At 40.4% G+C, this 12,934-nt stretch overlaps 2 protein-coding genes across 2 annotated transcripts; one reads left to right on the top strand and one right to left on the bottom strand.

The window, feature by feature from the left end:
• The first annotated feature begins 36 nt into the window (after positions 1-36).
• Positions 37-2,941, top strand: LOC124292219 (transmembrane protein 42-like). The gene is made up of 3 exons (XM_046729274.1): positions 37-324; positions 1,352-1,498; positions 2,221-2,941. Exons 1-3 carry the CDS (start codon positions 136-138, stop codon positions 2,359-2,361), a joined length of 477 nt encoding a protein of 158 aa, XP_046585230.1. The 5' UTR covers positions 37-135; the 3' UTR covers positions 2,362-2,941.
• Positions 2,942-10,988: 8,047 nt separating this feature from the next.
• On the bottom strand, positions 10,989-12,823 carry LOC124292234 (NF-kappa-B inhibitor cactus-like). The gene has a single exon (XM_046729288.1). It carries the CDS (start codon positions 12,468-12,470, stop codon positions 11,538-11,540), a length of 933 nt encoding a protein of 310 aa, XP_046585244.1. The 5' UTR covers positions 12,471-12,823; the 3' UTR covers positions 10,989-11,537.
• Between the last annotated feature and the right edge of the window lie 111 nt (positions 12,824-12,934).

Here is a 12,934-nt window from a genome sequence, read left to right as displayed (position 1 = left end):
ATATAAATCATGATATTGATCTGCGTAACTACAAAATGGCTGCACCCATGTAACATGTAAAATTCGTCTGCTCGAAATAAGCCAATCATCATTGCTTGTATCTTGTCTATTGTTAGTGGTACAGTTCTATCTAAAATGACCTCTCAGGGATTATTGTTAGCTCTGTTTGCGGGGTCAATGGCTGCTCTAGCTTCAGTCTGTGCCAAGTTAGCAACAAGTTATGACGAAGCAAATAATATCAGTGAAAATATTTGGGAAGCCTACAGTCACTTCCTGGGAATAGAATTTCCGATGATGGAGGAAGAAACAGGAAAACATGAGAAGGTTACATTTAAAACTTTTTTGCATGTACCTGTAACTTTTTGTTGCAGCAGTCCATGCATGGGTTCATCTTTTTCTTTATTAGATCTAATAATTTGGTCATACAAACGATTTTATGATTTCCAACACATTTATGAAACAGTATTTGTTTCAAACAAAATTACCTGTTTACACACAGGTTTACTTATCGAAACAAACAACAAGTCAGTATTATGTATTTTCAAGTTATCCAATCAGTAAATCCTGACCACTCAAACCATGGGACCGGGGATTGTAAGTATGAACAATGGTTATGACTACTTAGAATTAGAAGTCATTGTTCCTGCATACTGAATCCTAAGTTTAATAAGTTTTTACAAAGAGAATATACTGATATGTGTAAGCGTTAAGTAGTGGTAGTACTTTATATAATCGAAGATTGGTCGCAATGACTAAACGACCAAGCAATCGATCATGCTTTCTCATAATCGAACTCAAACAATTTTCGGAACACCGGTTTGCATTAACAAGATTTTTCACAAGGTTGGTTTTGTCTGTTACATTCCAAAAGCACTACTAGCTCATTCCTTGTTATGATTCAAGTTATCAAAGACTCCAGGAAATTTATGTTCCTAACATACTAGTCATCCTTTAAGATGTGAAATTTGTAAATGCATGTTGTGCAATTTGCAAATTACCTGAAAGAACTACACGTTTATTCTATATTTTCATATTTTCTGTGGATTAACAAACATAACCAGGAGAATTTGATAAATGACGCTAACCAATTATTTTCGATGATTGATCGGTTGTAATGAACCAATCATCAATTGTGAGATTTTAAACAATTCCCAACAGTAGGTCTTTGGTTTTTGTGACAAGCATGAGGTAATAGGAATTTGGGGTAGTATTGACACAGAATTTCTTTTTTGTGTTCAGAATGTTTTATACTCCAAACAGTACTGATTAATGAACAGATTTCATGTTATATACACCTGTCAAATATGTATATGATGACTTGAGAAGTTTGTTCTATGGTATTGGTTTTCAGACTGTCCTGGCAGTGAGACTGTGTGGTGTAGTGGGCATCTTCCTCTGCAATGGTCTGATGTGGACACTGTTTACCAAATCTCTGCAACTCTGTTCGTCATCTGTGGATGCAACAGTCACTAACACAGCAGGAAACTTTCTAGTGACAGTAAGTCGGCCAAGAATGTTTTTTGTTCCAAATATGTTAGAACCTAAAGAAATAATGACTGATATTAGTGATAATGAAATGCTGTTTGAAATAGATATTTGCCATTACTAGGGCTGTTACTATTCAAATGCATATTCAGTGAATCAAACCATATCGATTCATGCACTCAATTTGTTATTCGCTTTCAATAGAATTGTAAATTCAATTTTTTAAAAGATATGTTTTTACTTGAATTTGGGTGCTTTTTATGAAATGAGATATGCAAAGTGGAATCCATGTATATCCAAGCCAGGCAGGATAACAGCCAACAGTCTTATGTATTTAATTTGACAGTAATGGAGTTATTGGTCATTGTTGTGATAAATTAACTCTGTCAATACGATCAAAACATAAGTATTATTTAATTAATTTGTTAATAAAACATGAACTGTTATGGAACAGTTGATAGTCTGAAATACACTCGCATACTGTTAGATATCCAGGTCTATTTCCAAGAAGGACTGCCACATCAATGACACATAGAGAATACATTTTTCAAATAAGTTATAAGTAGTATCCAAAAGACATTTGTTGGTAGTGGAAGCTGGTAATGTGATGTGTCCATATTTGTAACGTGTGCTCACTGTACATGTAAGTGACACACATTCAGTTATATTGTGGAAATTCCTGCACATTGTCAGAATGTAACATCTGTACATTTATTGTGTCATATATTTCAACAGGCAGTTCTGAGTCGTCTGATGTTCCAAGAACGGCTTCCAGTACTATGGTGGCTAGGATCCTGCTGTATTCTCCTGGGCCTGCTTCTGATACACAGAGGAGGTCGGCAGTCACAGGCAGAACAGGAGAAGAAGAAAACTTAACCGTGGTCTTCCATGTTCTTGTGTGATGTTCTCATATGTAAGCCCCCACACCATACATCGCCCACCGAATCATGTGTGTGTTTCTCATGACTGACCCAAATGTGCAGACCAAATCTCAAGAAACACCATGGCTTCTACAACTAGTGCTATATTGTCTCTGTTTATTCCATAAATTTGTGGAGCTCAATTTAGTTAAGCTAGTTAGTGACTTTATTTGAAAATGAGGCTTGTACAGACATACTCCAAATTACTGTTTTGCAAAGAACAAAACAAAAAAGTAAAACCAAGAACAAAAGTCTGACCAACCTATCCTATTTATTTGATGGATTGAAACAGGAAATACATATTTATTTGACCTTTCATTGGTCAGATCATGGATCACATCTCTTCAAGTGCCTTCTAACTCTTCTTTGTCCTCTGTTTTGATTATAGGTCCCGAATCAGAGGTACAGATAAGCAGCGTATCTGTGAAAATTACGCAAATATTTATGTGAAAACTCAATTCCTATTAAGTCTATTTCATACAAGTACTCTTGAACTTTTGAAAATACTCAATAAATTTTATCTTACACGCGTACACTCAAAAATGTGCTAGAGATTACCAGGACAGATCAAATAACTGAGGTATATTGAGAGATTCTATTTCCACACATGAACTTGGCAACTTGCTGTCTTTCTTATTGTTTCTCATATTACAGATCAAATACAAATAACAAACATGTAAACCAACATTTAAACTTTATTATATTTTTACAATTAATGGAAAATGTCAAAATACCCAATTGAGTTTGAGTGAGGTGGGTACAATTTGTTTGGTTACTCAAAGGCAAATTAGGATACCCAATTGAGATGAACACATCGAGTACATAACCCAATGACCTAATACGTTATCTGTAGCGGTGTGGATATGTTCGTGTCGTGTGGCTGCCTGATGAGTACAGAGAGACCTGTACATGGCTCATTGTGTGGCACCTGTGCTGCAGGTAACTGTTCATTCTGTCAGGTATTGGCTTGTGGGGACCAAACCATGTTATTGAATTACTGGTTTCTAATTGGGACTGCTCTTGATAACTGTTAAAAGAAAAAATGTCCAAACAGACTTGTTCAAGACACAGTTGTATCTGCCATTTTATGTCATGTTTTTCATTTAAAATTTCATTGAAATGTTGTTTATGAAATTTCAATTTCTTACTTGTTTGTCAGAACCATGTTTCTGATCAATTTATTGTAATAGGCGGGAGTAATACAGGAACGTAGTAACCTCATTCCGCTACTAATTTGCCTAGGGTTTGTAAACCCTCCCTGTTACTAAATTTTTCTTGGTTTGTTATTGACATATCTATGCTCATGGTTTTCACTGATGTGTTAAACATCAGATACCTGCATCACTTTGTGGTTTCTTGCCACATTAAGCTGACACACTGTGATATAACGGGAATACTGTTCAAAGTGGTACTTGACTCACTCATCCTCTCACTCACTCACTCTTCCTCTCACTCAGTCACTCATACTCTCAACCCGTGAAGATCCGGGTTAGAATATTGATCTTCAGTAACCCTTGCTTGTCGTAAGAGGTGACTAACGGGATTGGGTGATCATGCTCGCTGACTTGGATGACACATGTCATCGGTTCCCAGTTGCGCAGATCGATGATCATGCTGTTGATCACTGGATTGTCTGGTCCAGACTCGATTATTTACAGACCGCCGCCATATAGCTGGTATATTGCTGAGTGCGGCGTAAAACTAAACTCACTCACCCACTCATCTTCTCACTCATTCACTCACTCATTCACTCATCCTCTAACTCACTCATTCATCGTCTCACTCATCAGGGGCAGGTCCAGGATTTTGGAGAGGTGGGGAGGGAGGGATGGTGCACATGAATCATCAAGTATTAAGTCCAAAGGCACCTCCTGGTACGCCCTTCTGGATTATCCACTCATTCACCCTCTCACTCACTCACTCACTCTTACACCATTGTGTGGATCATTACAATTATTGGAATGTCTGATCAAGACTGGATTGTTTACAGATGGATGCCATATATCTAAATATTATTGCTTGCAGCATTAAGGAATAGACCTGACAATATATCTGAAACATCCACATTGTTTGATCAAAGAGTTCTAATGAATTCCTCATTGTTTTGTCTGGATTCTGATAATGGTCACATTAGTTCTGATAAACCTGATATTTAAATGTCATGATCTGAAATTATGATTAGCTAATTGTTTGATTGTTTATTGTTTAATGTCACACTAAAAATGATATACTGAGGGAAAAAAATAAGGGATCACATGAAAGCACAAGTGTTCCTTTATTTGTTTCCAGGTTTCTTCACAAGCTGTGCGGTACAACACTTGTATAAGGCTTTTATCTTTAAATAATTAAGTCTGGACCAGACAATTCAGTGACTGACATCATGGGCTTCAAATCTATGTAACTGAGATATTATGACATGCACAACCCGATCCACCAAGCCTGACCACCCGAACCACCAAGCCTGACCACCCGGTTCACCAAGCCTGACCACCCGAACCACAAAGCCTGACCACCTGATCCACCAAGCCTGACCACCCCATCCACCAAGCCTGACCACCAGATCCACCAAGCCTGACCACCCGAACCACCAAGCCTGACCACCAGATCAACCAAGCCTGACCACCCGACCCGAACCACCAAGCCTGACCACCCGATCCACCAAGCCTGACCACCCGATCCACCAAGCCTGACCACCCGATCCACCAAGCCTGACCACGGGGTCCACCAAGCCTGACCACCCGATCCACCAAGCCTGACCACCTGATCCACCAAGCCTGACCACCGGAACCACCAAGCCTGACCACCAGATCCACCAAACCTGACCACCAGATCCACCAAGCCTGACCGTCCGAACCACCAAGCCTGAATACCAAGCCTGACCACCCGATCCACCAAGCCTGACCACCCGATCCACCAAGCCTGACCACCTGGTCCACCAAGCCTGACCACCCGAACCACCAAGCCTGACCAACCGATCCACCAAGCCTGACCACCCGATCCACCAAGCCTGACCGTCCGAACCACCAAGCCTGAATACCAAGCCTGACCACCCGATCCACCAAGCCTGACCACCAGATCCACCAAGCCTGACCACCCCATCCACCAAGCCTGACCACCAGATCCACCAAGCCTGACCAACCGATCCACCAAGCCTGACCACCAGATCCACCAAGCCTGACCGTCCGAACCACCAAGCCTGAATACCAAGCCTGACCACCCGATCCACCAAGCCTGACCACCAGATCCACCAAGCCTGACCAACCGATCCACCAAGCCTGACCACCAGATCCACCAAGCCTGACCACCAGATCCACCAAACCTGACCACCTGATCCACCAAGTCTGACCACCCGAACCACCAAGCCTGACCACCTGATCCACCAAGCCTGACCACCAGATCCACCAAGCCTGACCACCCGGTCCACCAAGCCTGAAAACCCGATCCACCAAGCCTGACCACCAGATGGTGTTTGTTGTCTGTTGTGACAAGCTGCAGGTGGCTGAAGATTAGATGCATTCCAGATTATCATAGGTATTTTAATTACCGCTATTTCACTGAAGTAACTTAAAACCCACATTCTTTGTCACACTTATATTTTGTCAACATGGATGTGTTGGTGAACGTATTGATCTCAGGCTAACCTATTTGGTTTCCAGATATTTTTTATAAAGAATGAAATTCGGTGGTTGGAATTAAAATAAACATATAATTTTGAAAACATGTTGTTTGTTTTTATTGATATGAACTGTGGAAGTTGTGAGCAATAGGAATTACAAGTCTTTATGGATGATCAACTTCTTTATTGTACAATAGCGATACCTATAACGTTTACCCGGAGAGCGGAAGGTCGCGGGTTCGATCCCCGACCGCGTCATACCAAAAGACGTTAAAATATGGTACTTGTTGGTCCCTGCCTGGCGCTCGGCATTAATGGGTACAACAAGGACTGGTCGGCTCGGAGTCAGTATAATGTGTCTGAGTGGGGTATTCATGCTTCACTGCGTCATGGTATCTCAGTGGGCTAGCACTATAAAAACAGCTTCAGTCTGGGCTAGTACAAGCAGCCGCACATACACATACACACGCATGCACGTCGTCATATGAGCGAAATATTCTCAAGCACGACGTAAAACCCAATTTCACCTCACCTATAACGTTTACAAAAAACGGTGAGCTACTGTACAATGAAGAAGTTGATCATCCAGAATGACTTGTCACTCCTTTTTCCAATGTCTAATTAGGGGGAAAAGAACTCAAAGAAACTCTCTCCCCATATTCTCTTCCCTTATTTTTCCATTGGCTGAAAACTGCAGAAGAAACTGGGCAGTTCTCAAGATTGTAGGTTTCAATAATGTTTACAACTTACTGTGTCAGCAGATCCGTAATCAAAGTGCCTTTGGAACTGGATATTTGCTGTACATGGCTGGGCAGTATATAATTGCTGCACTCCATTCCAGCCGCCCCCCAATACACACACACACACGCGCGCGCGCACGCACGCACATACATTCAAATGCTCAAACAGTACCGACTCTCTATGCGACATTCGGTATGAAGAAGTACGATTCCAAAGGTATTATATTGTAAATAAGCGTATTTTTAGGGGAAAAATGTAACCCAACAAAGCACCATATTAAATGACGCAGTGAGATGATTCCAGATACAAGTGTGGATGACACCAGTCGATTTCGTCATGTATTTTAACATATGGGTTCTAAAAACAAAATTAAATAAAGATATGTATTGTGAGATGACTAGTTCCAGAGCTTTTATATACTGAATATTAATACAAAATCAAATACACCGATGCACTGATTCGATACTTAGTTCAAACGCTTGATTTCTTCTTACGAATCAATTTTTGGTATAAAGCTCTGAAACCATCGTTTCTGTCATTGTGAGTATCGCTCTTCGTGTCATTAGTTAGGGATTTTGGACATCACATTGGTGGGACAAACCATACTCAGCCCACAACCATCACACTGAGTGAGTGAAACCACGCCCCATGAGGTATCCAGTCCGGAGGTTCCGAGATAACCAGCTCCAGGAAACGCAGACACTTTCTCTTTCACCCGTGTTGATTCCTGGGGAAACGACGTTTCCGAGGAACGGTCACAACGCTATCTACTATTTCGCCGAACCAACGACTTTCTTGTAGTATTTCGCCGAACCAACGCCTTTCTTGTATAATAGTGTATGACTTCTTACCTGGTGTGTGTGTGTGTGTGTGTGTGTGTGTGTGTGTGTGTGTGTGTGTGTGTGTGTGTGTGTGTGTGTGTGTGTGTGTGTGTGTGTGTGTTCACGAGATAAACGTTATGGGTAAAGCGTTCACGAGTTGCGCTGTCGATCCCGGTTCGATTCCGTACATGGGTACAATATGTGAAGCTTACATGCGTGATGGCCGGACTTTAATAACGGTGTACGTGCATCCTCACTCACAGACTGATGGGTCTTTTCAATCCACAGAAATAGTCTAATTTATATGTCAACATATACCTGCAGTAAACTAACATGCCGTCGTCAGGAAAGGTCTCGTTAAGACCTTTTAAATCTATTGCCTCTGGTGAACGTTTGTGAAGGTATCCTTGCCATTGCGAACGTTGATACAATGTTCGTAGTCGGCCGTATTATCAAGGGGCTCACTGGGTGTCTCTAAGGACCGGATAAGAGTTATCAGATATTAGTGGTACGACCAAGGCCTGTGCTGTTGGGCAGTTAATCATTAACCAAGGTATTTTTAGCTGTTACTGTTTCAGACAATAACCGAGAGGTAGATAACTACAAATTTTATAGATGATAAAATAACCGAGAGGACAAAACCATTTCTTGAGTGAATGTTGATTTTTGCCACAGACAAACTATGCAAGCGATAAATTACAGCTTGACAATTGACACCCTATTACCCCGTCATATACTGTACTTGAGTACACAAAGAATTTTATTTTTGTTTTAAATATTTCCCCATTCAAATATAAAGATAAATCATTGCAAGATTTAATTTAAAGTTGTGTAACAGATATGACTTGTGCAATGCTCAAATCACATTGTTCGTAACTAACCACAGAAAATAGCCCAACCATTGCGACAAGGATATATACTCAACAAGCCCACCCACCGTCACGCCAACCCCTAGACTAGCATCTAGTCTCCGAAATGATAATATTTTACAGAAAAAAACGGTTTCTAAATTATGTTAATAAAATAAAACAAAAAGGAGGCCACAAACTGTCTTAATTTTCTGAGACTGAAACTGTGAAGTTCTAGACTTGCCACACATTAAAGACTTGCATGGGCTGCATTGGGTATATTTCTTTCGGGGGTCTGCAGAACAGGCTAGTCCATCCCCCACCACGCCAGGCTCGGCGTATACCAGTCAAACCGGACTTGCCGAGTTGGCCATAACGGCCCGTGTATAAAGAACTACTGCTAGTCCATACAGACCGGATAGATATCAGAATGAAAACCCAAACAAGTTTCTTAGGTACACCCATTACGTATTCAATCATTTTCCCACGTGGTATACATTCAAACCTACGTAAATACTTAAACCTGGATGTGTGGTACATTCGTACACACCGTTGTAGTCATATGTTACTGTACACCCATACTATATTGCTTATAGTTAATCAGAGACATAATACGTTTTATACACATTTTCACTGTTCATGTTTGTTGTCTCAGAGTGCTGCGAGCCTGAGACCATTGTCTTAATAGTCCAAGAGATAAGGTCCATTTATTTACCCCGAGAGGTCCAAAAGGTTTGAATGGTCTGTGTGCTCTACTCCTATCCAGCCCGGAAGGTCCGAGATAACCAGCTCCCGTTAGTCGCCTCTTACGACAAACATGGATTAATGAAGGTTCATTCTAACCCGGACGTTCACGGGTCTTTCCGCAACGCACATCCAGGTTTCCCAGGGTTCACAAATGTGATGTGTGTACTTTTTCAATGATGGAATAATGACTGGACCTCACATGGGCTCCATTTTATTTTCAAGCTTATATCTGGAGTGAAATAGTTTTTGAGTGTGCCTGAACATCTATACACATGCACACTCAAGAACAATCCGGTGTCTGCCATTAGCTGAGTATTCAGGATTCGTTTTGATAATCGATTATCTTGTCCATTGTATAAGTCAAAACTAGTCACTGATGTATGTCTTTATCACAACCAAAATTCAGTCAATAGTGGCAACAAAGAAGGTTAAACTCTGGAAAATATGGCATTTGTCAGACCCCCTCATTTCGGAGCTGATCTCACTCACTCACTCATTCGCCCTATAACGCCATGCGGTGTTTTAGCGTTGATTTGACATACTATTAACACGTCTCTCTTCTGGTGGTATTTCTTGTAATAATTAATAAATATGAAAAACAGCTATAGAAAATAGACTTTAATCACACTGAACAACAAAACATAACTTTGTATATTGACTGTAAATGTAACAAGAATGGAGGTAGATGTTCGCTGAGGGACGGGTTCATCAAGTTCCTATAGCACATTACGACAGCAGTACCTGTTGCTTGTCAGAAACATGACATACGGATATACATTCATGTCGTATATCGAGATATGATATATTGACTTTAGTGGGGTATCAAACCATTCCACGAACACTACACAAACAACCCACACAAAGTATACGTCTTGATATGAATCACAAATGTGACAAAACATAAGTGCTGTCATTTGAAATCACACTCGTGACAAAACGTTTTGCCCACACTCCGTTTCAGGTGTCACAGAACGTATACTGAGGGGCGAAAGATTTTATACCTCTCAGCAGATTATATCATATCATATTGATACATAACTGAAAATGTATTAAGTGACTATATTATATAGAAAATGAACTGTTCTATATGGTTGTATTTCTTAAATATGATTAAAAATTTGGAAAAATTATACTTGCTGTTGCAAAATACGGCATAAATGATAATGGGTGTCTTAGACATCGTATCTTTCAAAACAAACAAAAATATGCTTTTTCTAGATAAAATTTACATTTCAAACATGTTAAATGTATGTTCCAACTTCCAATCCTGCCACAGGTTACCCTGACCGACTGCCTTTTACAAACTTTCAAAAGAATGAGGAAATAAACGTAATCCATCTTAACAAAAGTTCTTGAATAGTTTCCGTTACATAAATAGGTATACTTTATTTAGCCCCTCAGTTTATTAAAACACCAAATTTTGTCGTATCGCTAATTTAGTTTGTGATATTAAAAATTCGATTTATTGATATCTAAAACACATCGGTTTCTTACTGAAATCAATAAATGATTTTACTTTCCTGATATAGAGAATATAAAGGGAAAAGGTGCTCATACAATCCAGGATTCCCCAGTGGAATGTAGTCCTTTACCACACATAACATAATAAGTTATGGAGAACATGGTTTCTTCCTGTTTTGTACATAGAGGATACTAAACGACCTTCCGTGTAATATCAATTTATTTTTATTAAACGAGTGAATGATTTTGTATCAAACGAGCGAAAGCGATTTTGATACAAAATCTTTCACGAGTTTAATAAAAATGGTATTTCACGGAAGCGAGTTTAGTATTCTGTTTATTACTCTCCAACATAAATTGATAAAAACTGCGGCGAAATTGCCTACAGTGTGATGACTCTCAGCTTTCCGTGAGTCAAGCGAGGTCTAGTACCATTGCGACAGCGGCATTAGCATTGTGACGTCATAACTGTAAACCATTATGACGTCATACGTCTAGCGGTATGACACTAGTGTAATATTGCCGTAAAAATATTACACTGCAGTGTCTTCCACGTACGAGTAATAAAACACATAACAATAACAAAGTCGATGAGCATATAACTGCGAGAACCCACAAAACAACGTTTGTTTCCCTGCCCTTGGAAACTTACGTTTGCGAGAACGAAAAACAAGATATATATCCAAATGTAGCACTAATACTAACTAATCGCTGCATAAAGCAAACAACTGTTACACTACACATCTATATAATAGGATGCTGCCTTGCATTCGCATGGAGGCAAGTGCCGATCGGATTTGGTCCTCAGCAAATAATGACGTCATCTGATTTTCAGTGACGTAATATGCAACATTGAACCAACTAACAAACAAACACTCACTCACCCACTCAGAAATGTTCAATAACATTCACTGTCTTTTTCTATGTATTCGGTGTCTGCACCATTAGAAATCAAGATGGCGACGATGTCATTGTAGCCCCGACCGGCCGCTAAAGCTAATGGCGTCAGCCCTGCGTACGTCGTACAGTTGACGTCCAGTTTCTCAAACATTAACAAGAAATGTAGCAGTATTCTGTTGCCAGTCTCTATAGCCCGATGAAGGACCGTTCTTCTACTCTTTCCGTCACCAATGTTAATGTCTGCACCGGCGGAAAGTAACAAATCCATCACTCTCAAATTGGTTTCCATGGCAGCGAGATGTACACACGAATGACCCTCGTAGTTTCTTAGTGATAAGTCGCGAGGAATATGTGGTAACTTCAAATCAGTAACTTCTTCAAAGTTTCTGGGCGTTAAAAGATATTCCACAATATCGCCGTACCCTTCCCTGCATGCAATGTGAAGAGGGGTGTTACCATGGAGATCTCTGACGTCAGGAGAAGCTCCTGACGTAATCAGACGTCGCACAACGTCTATTTGACGTGTAATTACAGCGAGGTGAAGAGGAGTTTGCAACAGTCCATTAGAAGTATTTAACCAGTCGCTGTGAGGAGCTAGTCCAATCATGTTCCTCACGATGCAAATCTCTCTCTGTATTATTGCAATGTGGAGGTTGGTATCTCCGTCCTTGTCTTGTGACAACAGGTCCACGCATTCACTCTGTGTTGGAGAAATGATGTCCTCACAGTCCATACTCAAATTAGCATGCAAGCAGCAATCAGAAATGTTGACGTTCAGACACACTCCACACATAACTGGCTTCTTGTTGTCGTCAATGGAAATATTTTGAAATTTGTCCGTAATATCCTCACATGAATTATGCAGAGATTCATAGTAGTGCTGAGTAGGCATGTCTTCAGTACAAATGTACTCGTAATCATCGCACGCCATTTTGTGTTTTTCTTTTCAGACAATACCCTATCTGGGGAAAGCATGTACTTCTTACATCGACCTCTCGTTCGGCAGAAGACCTGTAGACAAATGATGACGGGTTTTGGAGCCCGGTACTTAAATACCAACCAATTAATGAGAAACCACACATCAGCTGATTTCTAGGAACAAACGCTTTTGAACGGAACTTTCGGAATCCACATTTTTTGTTGTGAAGCGCGCATAGACTGTATTAAAATAGATTGAGCTAGTTTCACGTGTTGGCTCCAGTAATCTCAGTGGGCGTCTTCCTGCTGTTATATTGCTAATCGTACATTACAACGACGCATTTATGAATAAGCTAGTCAATGACTATAACCGATATCAACCATCTCGTGCGCCACTTTACTCAAGGCGTAGCTTTCAGCCAATCAGAGTTGACCTGCCTTGTGTAACTGAGGGGATTCCCCAAGATTTCGCGACAC

Source organism: Haliotis rubra, unplaced genomic scaffold (assembly GCF_003918875.1).
Source record: "Haliotis rubra isolate DU_JTF1 unplaced genomic scaffold, ASM391887v1 Scf51, whole genome shotgun sequence".
Classification (NCBI taxonomy): Eukaryota; Metazoa; Mollusca; class Gastropoda; order Lepetellida; family Haliotidae; genus Haliotis; species Haliotis rubra.
This window is presented reverse-complemented; position numbering and strand designations above follow the sequence as displayed.

Coding starts and splice junctions, on each gene's coding strand:
- LOC124292219 (XM_046729274.1), top strand. CDS start 136: ATGACCTCTCAGGGATTATTGTTAGCTCTGTTTGCGGGGTCAATGGCT. Junction 325..1,351: donor AAACAGGAAAACATGAGAAG/GTTACATTTAAA, acceptor ATTGGTTTTCAG/ACTGTCCTGGCAGTGAGACT. Junction 1,499..2,220: donor CAGGAAACTTTCTAGTGACA/GTAAGTCGGCCA, acceptor ATATTTCAACAG/GCAGTTCTGAGTCGTCTGAT.
- LOC124292234 (XM_046729288.1), bottom strand. CDS start 12,470: ATGGCGTGCGATGATTACGAGTACATTTGTACTGAAGACATGCCTACT.